Genomic DNA, 7685 nt, shown 5'->3' on the forward strand with positions numbered 1-7685 from the left:
CCCTGTTTTTAATGTCGACTGGGCTAGGCCTATGTGTTTTTTTTATCGTTTATTTTCTTAAATATTAATTATGACAGGAAAATCAGTCTTTACGTTCACATTTAAACAAATAAGTAACAAGTACAAACTCGGGGCCAGCTGTTTACCAAGGTCTAATCATGTTTTTTGTGTGCGAAACGCTAGGCCTAGATTTTCTTCGACTTTATCGTCGTTGTTATTGAGAGGCCCCGCGGTAGAAAGGTGTTTAGATGGGGAACTCGTTGAAACCCACTCTAGGCCTAGACCTATACGTAAGTATTTTTAATCAAATAATTGCAATGTTATACTCTAATTTCCGTGATTGTTATTCTACTGAAGTAGTAAAAATTCATTCTAAATTAAGATATACCTAACGTCTAAGATTGACCTAATTTTTTTTACAATCAATAGGCCTAGCCCTAGGCTAGGCCAGGCCATATTATTTATTTAACCTAAATTTAGGCCTAAACTTACATATTAATAAATATAGGCATAGTATGGAGACCAGGCTAAGTTATAATGAGTTAAAGGCCTAATTAATTATACCTAGGCCTGTACAAAAACAGTCTAATCTAAAAAGACTGAACCTTTTTTTTTCCACAGAGAGTTTAAATTTTTCGAAATTTTATGCAACCCAGTCAAATGACTCATCAGTAGTGCCTTTTGAGGAATTGGAGAAAATAGTAGACGAAATAAAATACCAAATAGTTGATGTACGAGAACCCGCAGAGTTGGAAGAAACTGGGCGTATTGGACAGGCAATGAACATTCCAGGTGAATTTTTGTTCCATTGCAGGCCAATTGTGTATATTTTTCAGACCCCATTGGAAAAAATTTGGCCATTACAGGAATCATTTTAATTTTGTATGTCATTTCGTTCGATCTTTATGTTTTTTTTAAAAATTCATTTTATTCTAATCATTTTTGTCTAAACCAACTAAAAATTTGACTTTTTTAAGCCAAGGTGTGTACCTTACCACATGCCTAAACTTAGAACGCCCTTTGTTTGTTTTTAATAATTTTGCAAAAGTGTAACTCAGTATTTAGTAAGCAGTAAAGTCCCATTTGCATTAGTTTTTAAGTTAATACATTGCTTACACATTTAATTGCAGTTGGTGAAGTTGGCGACGCTTTTAAAATGTCAGCCGAGGAGTTTCAATCCAAGTATGGGCATAAGAAACCAAACGACAAAGGAACGAATGTAATATTCTATTGTCTGGCTGGCAAAAGAAGTGAAAAGGCTTTACAGGCAGCTCATGCTCTGGGATATGTTGAGTAAGTATTATTCAACCTATTATATTAACTCCTCCATTGGGACACTGCTATTCATTGGACACTCACATACATGCCAACACTCCCTGAGTATAAATACGGGAGTCTCCCAGCCTAACATCATGCTCCCAGTTTTCCACTTTTCTCCTGAATTACAAAGATAATGTATTAAATTGTATGTATTAAAATGTAACAAAAAAAGCTTACACAGAAGCAAATTTACAATATTTAAGTCATTGTACGACCATCTGCGGTCATATTTGTTTTTTTTTTCCAAACGGAAAAGGATTCTTGACAGCGCTCTTTACCTAAATAAAAGACCACTCCACGTTTTTTTGTTCAGGTGTTGGCATGTATGCACTCCTGTGAAAAAAACAAGGGGAAATATAATGTAAACACTATGTCAAGCACCTTAATAATGGACCTACTGTAATAATACACAGTACAAAATGCTATTACAATTATATGATAAAGGTTTGCTTATAAAACTTGCACATTTCTTGCGAACAACCACATGTGCCGTACTAATCATCTTAATGAGTTTGTTGTGTTTTTTACTGTTGTATTTCATGTTGCGTCTTAGAGATATGTCTCAATCTGTAGCTTCATTAAATATAAAAAACTATAAGTCCAATGTTAAATTTCATGTATTTTAAGACGGAAAACTTTTTCATCAACATAGTGTAAAGAAAAATAAGCATGGTTGACTCTTTTTTTAAAATTATTTTCTGGTTAGACAGAGGCCTCCTACTTCTGTATTTCTGGATCGACAGCTTAAAGGCCAGCGTCGCCCAATGAGTAATCTCGTCGGGAGAAAATTAAACAGTTCTTGCGATGACCTAAAACCTACACCCTATAGGGTTTGTTAAAGAAATAATTAGAGACTACATAAGGGCTGTTAAATGCCTTTTTAAAGCACAACCCTGAAACATAATAATTTAATATAAATAAATAAAATCATCTGTGAGAATGAATAGGTAGTAGTAGTAAATAGGTTGTACTTTAATTGTTGTATTGGTTATTTATTTATAGAGCAAAGCACTTTCCAGGCGGTTGGATGGAATGGGCTTCAAACAAAGGCTTACCAGTGTAATCTGGAGGACTAGGGTTATCACAACATTCTCCATCACCAACGCTATTTCAACACCAAATCAAAACCTCAACTGTTATTTAATATTAAGCTCTGTTTATACTATCAAACTAGTTTGACAAAAGAAATGTATGATGTGCCCAAATATGGAGGAGATATGCCCAAATATGCTAGTGATATGACATCATCATGTCCATTATGGGCACATCACATTTTGTTGTCACATAAAGTTTGATAGTGTAGACAGAGCTTTACTCTAGGTTGTAAATGGCGATGATTTGACATAATATTGGTAATAAAAAGATTTATTCTGGCACATATGGCGTTTCATACGTATAACACTATTACATTTGAAACGCTGTTTAGTGAACTAACAACATAAAAAAGATAAACTAGAGAACACTAGTCTAGATAAAAAAAACAAGGCATTAGACATAAATATATATATGGAATTTGCCCTTATATAAATATACATTATTATTATAAAAGTTCACCAAGTTGATAGAACACATTAAATCGACTATGCCTTTTATAGTTTCTTTCCCTCAGAATAATATTTTATATGTAGTTTTAGAAATAAATTAAAGAAAATATGAAGACCCTAATTAACAAGGGGTATAATATCAAGTATTGGTGCCAAGGGTGTAGATTCTTTCCTATTATATTAAAAAAAAAACATTTTTTGGGGGCTAACCCTAATTTTGGGAGAGTTGATAAATAATATTTAGAATTGAATTGCAATTGAATTAAATATAAATACCAGATAAAATAAGTTATTGAATTCTTATTTCATCAAAAGATTTACAATAGTTGGTTACTACAGTATAGTGTACTACCTCATCAACTATCTTTAAAATTTGAATAAAACAATGCAACAATATTAAAATATTAAAATCAATAATTAAGATTGTGTGTTGTATTATATACAGTCAAGCATTTGCACTAGAAAATCTATTGTTTTAAAGTTCATACATACAGTAGCGGGTGAATTTTCAGTAGACTTTTTAATACTACAGTAGGTGGAGCTGTAGCTTGGTGGTTAACAAGGTCCAGGGTTCAATCCTGACCTAGTGCCAGGGTAGTAACGACTCTTTCAACTCCATTCCCTAAGCCTCATTTAATGAGACTTAGTTTATAAGCACGATAAATTATGAAATAGTTAATCCTTCCTGTAATTGGCGAGTTACTCGCTGTTGGATGCGTATGAAATAAAAAAAATAATTAAATATATACTAGCTATTTGTGCTAGGAAAAAATTAGTTTTACATGTACATCTCAGGAGTGTACTTATTATACACTACACAAAAACATGTGCATACACATACTTCAATAAGTGTAGAATATTTCCAATGTCCTACTTTATTTTATTCAAAGGAATGCATTATTAAAGGAGCTCCTTGAAAATTTGAGGAGAGCTATTGAGTCCTCTATTGAGTGCGTGTAATGATCTGCAACATAATTATAGCATATGTCCACCCACGTTTTCTAAGAATAGATAATGATCAGAGTTGCATTGTGGGATTCCAACATTTTATCCAGCGTGCCCTATCTTACAAACATTTAAAGACCTATGTAATGTTTACTCCTTGTTTATTCCAATACAGTAATAATTTGTTATCCCAAGGATCTATCTCACATGAATCTCAACAAATGTTTTGAAAGTAATCAATGACATCTAAATAATAGATTTAAATATGAATGTTTATGAGTGCGATGGTACAAATAATTTCATAAAGTGGTAGATGAAATCCTATTTTCATGAATGAAAGCCCAGGTGAAAATTTCATATTTCACGGAATGAAATTATTTGTACTATTGCACTAATATAAAAAATGTATTACTGTATTTGTTTCATGTACAGTAGCATCTAGATAGATTCTTGTCATTGCCATCGTTCTGATCTTCTTGTTGTGAATTGTGCGCGTCACTGCTTCCGTTCGCAGAAGCACAGATGATGCTGCTGGATTTCATGCATATTTTTTTTCACACATGAAAAAATAAAGTACTATTACACGATCGTCAAATAGTATGTACTACTGCACACCATGTGACCCACAATAAAATCACAGGAATTTATTTATGTGTTAATTATACAGTTGGTTATAAAATATAAATAAACACAAACTTCAAAAAGTTGTAGGGAACAGTATAGTATATTTAATTTGTAACTGACTAACATTTTACATATTTATACAACAAAACACTGATGATATAGTCAACTTTTACAATTTTTGGTGGGTTCAGTTTCCAATTACAAAAAAAATGTTTTATGACATTTTTTAAAATATCTTAATTGATTGTTCAGAAAATAAAATTTATAAAAAAGGCAATTGAAATAAACTTTCATTTCTAAATTGGAAGATTATTATTTACCAAGTGACAGCATTTACTGTATATGACTTATGCAACTGACTTCAAGGGGAAATTAGGGGGTTGAATTTTACCAAACTTGTGTCAGAATTTAGCCTACTGTAAAGCAGGGGATGGAATCATAGTCATATACAGTAATAATAACCACCACATATTGTGAAAATACATACAGTATAATAACCCTTAAAGGGGGATAGAATTTCCCTGTTATTAAAGTAGGATAGTAAAACTCATTAAAAGAGGATAGTAGAATAACCCCACTATTAAAAGAGGATAGTAGAATCCCTATTATTAAGGAGGGTTGGCCATAGTGTTTTACCTTGTTGTTTCACAGGGAAGTGACCCTTTAAAGGATGTCCCAAAGCAGGGGTTCTAGTGCCACTACAAACAATAGCAATGGCTCCACAATGTTGTCAATAAAAACTTTGCATGACATGATATATTTTGAGTAAAATTATGTTCCCCTTTTTGCTTAATGAAAACTTACTAGTAATTACATCGATGACAACTGTCATAATGAATGCATAAATGCTGTTTTACTGTACAATTACAAAATGATGTAAATGAAATTTACCACAGTAATAATAAGTAAATTCCTAATAAAATACAATATTTTAGTTGGCTTTGGTGTCGCTTAACATTAATTAAAACACACATTTTGGTATTTAAAGATATACATTAATATACCAATTATTAAATCCTTATTTACAATAATTACAAAGTACGGCAACATGTATAGCTTATTTTGTAATGTAGAAAGGGATGTTAAGTTACAAAAAGTAGGTGCCAAAAAAGGAGTGGGTTAAAAATTGGGTTCTTAGGAAGAACTAGGTGAGAAAATTAGGTAGATGGAAGTAGGAAGAACTAGGCTAGGTGATTCTTCTCAGCTACTGTGCATCCAAATTTATTTTATTTGCACCAGTACTAGTCATCTATTTGTTGGTAAACAAAAACTAAAGATCTGTCTACACTTCCAAACTAGTTTGACAGTACCTATATGGTAGTGATATGCCCATATATGGAAGTGGTATAACATCATCGTTTCTATGGGCATATTTTGTAGTCACAGTTTGATAGTGTAGACAGAGTTTAACAGTGGGTTTGAATTAGTATTACTATTCAGTACCATCCTTGATCAATTATAGTGTGAACACAGGAAACAATTATTCACAAGTGCAGATGTCAATCTTAAGTTTTGACAACACAATTGGCATTAGACAATAGCTAGTACAATAATACAAATACATAACAGTGATACATTTACCACATTTGAAGAAAACCCTATTAAAACACTATTGTTGTAACACATTAAGATTTTGCTATAGGTGTAATATTAACAAGTCATAACTAATATTATTGTACAATGGAACCTGAAAAGCACCCAGTTGGAAGTAGAAGTTGTTGATAGAACTTGTTTAAAAATAGCATTTATATAAATAAATATTTGTTTGAAATCTGTGGACGGTAAGAGTATGGAAGAATAGACAATTTGCATTCAGTTATTTAGGTATTCATATATTCTGTATTAATTCATATTGATAATACTTTATAAAAATAATAACTAGCAAATGTAATAGACAGTAATATGAATTGAACACGGCTGATAATTGTCTGACTTAGTTCATTATGCACGATTCATATGTAGGAACCATATATTTGATGTTGATAAATGCGTCATCTCCTCCATGTCGTTCAAATGCCTCTAGCGTTTCTTGAACCAAATCCCCAACGTTCATTCTCTTTTGTTGGCTGTAATCAATTCCGTCTCCTGAGTTCAAGTTATCATTCTTGAAAATGTTAAGAACAGGAAGGATTTGTCTGTAGTAAGGAACCAGAGCCTCGCCAACAACTTCAGCAGACACAACCAGATGCTGGAGGATTTTCAGAGTCGTGCAGATTACAAAACGATTCCTCATCTGCAGAGCTTCTTTGATGGGAATAATCAGTTGAGGGATGACCGGTAGAATCTTGTTTCCACCATGTTCCAGCATGTCGTGAACCCCTTGTTGAGCAAAAAAGTCACATGGATGCGACGTCTCGCACAAACCAGCGAAGAACATTGGCAGGTAGTGATGGTAATCTAATTTTTCGATCTCAACCTATAATTGTAACAAAACAAAGATGCAAGATAAATAATGTGAATGTTTAGCCTACACTGTAATTAAAATCTTCATACTGTCTGTGTACACAGTTAAAGTAAAACCAAAAAAGTAGGCTAGGGAGGATTTAATAATAATAAAAACGATGATTATAACTTTTATTTTAAATAGGCCTCAACAAATTATTGGTGAAAGTGCACTAGACTCTAGCCTAGGTAGGATTAATTGTCAGGCTTAGCCTACATCGTCGCGTTCCCTTCATACCGTGTGTTTATTATTACTTCTAGCCTACTACTACTAGGCCTAGGTAGGCCTACTATTCTATGCCTAGCCTAGCTAGCCGGATCGATCCGGTCCATCGATCCCCCGCTTAGCCTTTTTTAGTCTTAGCTAGGCCTAACAAAAAAATCAAATACTAATATTATACCTTCCACGCAATCTTGTTTCCCTTCGTATCATGATCCAAGGCAATTGGGAAGTCACCTCTTTCGTAAAATTTCTTGAATACTGTGGGTTTTGTAAGCGGTCTTTCCACAAATGCACCAGCGGCCGGTGGAGATTTAACTTTGGTGTTTTTCATTCTGGATTTCGTCGAGAACCCATCGGCATCCAAGTTCTTTTCTGCTTTCGTTGTTTTCTTCTGACCAGTGACAGCAAAATTTGGTTTTGAGACAATCATATTTAACGTTTGTCTAATATAGCTGTTAAGTTCCGAAATATGAACGTTTCTGTCACCAAAACAACCTACGTTCAGCACGCGACTAACACTTTTCACAAAATAATGGCGAATCTGTATGTACTTCGGTTGCTAAGACAATACAATACACATAGCAACA

At 33.2% G+C, this 7685-nt stretch overlaps 2 protein-coding genes across 3 annotated transcripts; one reads left to right on the forward strand and one right to left on the reverse strand.

Moving 5' to 3' along the window:
* Positions 1–7: 7 nt before the first annotated feature.
* LOC144842806 (rhodanese domain-containing protein CG4456-like) lies at positions 8–3934 on the forward strand. 2 transcript variants are annotated; one of them, XM_078699351.1, is made up of 4 exons: positions 8–290; positions 622–792; positions 1131–1293; positions 2323–3934. In XM_078699351.1, exons 1-4 carry the CDS (start codon positions 71–73, stop codon positions 2381–2383), a joined length of 615 nt encoding a protein of 204 aa, XP_078555477.1. In that variant the 5' UTR covers positions 8–70; the 3' UTR covers positions 2384–3934. The 2 variants fall into 2 exon arrangements, with proteins under 2 accessions (XP_078555477.1, XP_078555478.1); XM_078699352.1 differs by having other exon boundaries at positions 8–270; positions 620–792; positions 2323–3861.
* A 571-nt stretch (positions 3935–4505) lies between these two features.
* Positions 4506–7623, reverse strand: LOC144842802 (parkin coregulated gene protein-like). Its single transcript, XM_078699345.1, has 2 exons — positions 7277–7623; positions 4506–6849 (listed from the first exon to the last, which is right to left on the reverse strand). Exons 1-2 carry the CDS (start codon positions 7526–7528, stop codon positions 6367–6369), a joined length of 735 nt encoding a protein of 244 aa, XP_078555471.1. The 5' UTR covers positions 7529–7623; the 3' UTR covers positions 4506–6366.
* Between the last annotated feature and the right edge of the window lie 62 nt (positions 7624–7685).

The sequence above is a fragment of the Antedon bifida genome, chromosome 5 (genome assembly GCF_963402885.1).
Source record: "Antedon bifida chromosome 5, ecAntBifi1.1, whole genome shotgun sequence".
NCBI lineage: Eukaryota > Metazoa > Echinodermata > Crinoidea > Comatulida > Antedonidae > Antedon > Antedon bifida.

Excerpts from the sequence above, each read along its gene's own strand:
- LOC144842802 (XM_078699345.1), bottom strand. The coding sequence starts at position 7,528 with ATGATTGTCTCAAAACCAAATTTTGCTGTCACTGGTCAGAAGAAAACA. Across the intron at positions 6,850-7,276 it reads GAAACAAGATTGCGTGGAAG|GTTGAGATCGAAAAATTAGA; the intron begins GTATAATATTAG and ends TTACAATTATAG.
- LOC144842806 (XM_078699351.1), top strand. The coding sequence starts at position 71 with ATGACAGGAAAATCAGTCTTTACGTTCACATTTAAACAAATAAGTAAC. Across the intron at positions 793-1,130 it reads ACAGGCAATGAACATTCCAG|TTGGTGAAGTTGGCGACGCT; the intron begins GTGAATTTTTGT and ends ATTTAATTGCAG. Across the intron at positions 1,294-2,322 it reads CATGCTCTGGGATATGTTGA|AGCAAAGCACTTTCCAGGCG; the intron begins GTAAGTATTATT and ends ATTTATTTATAG.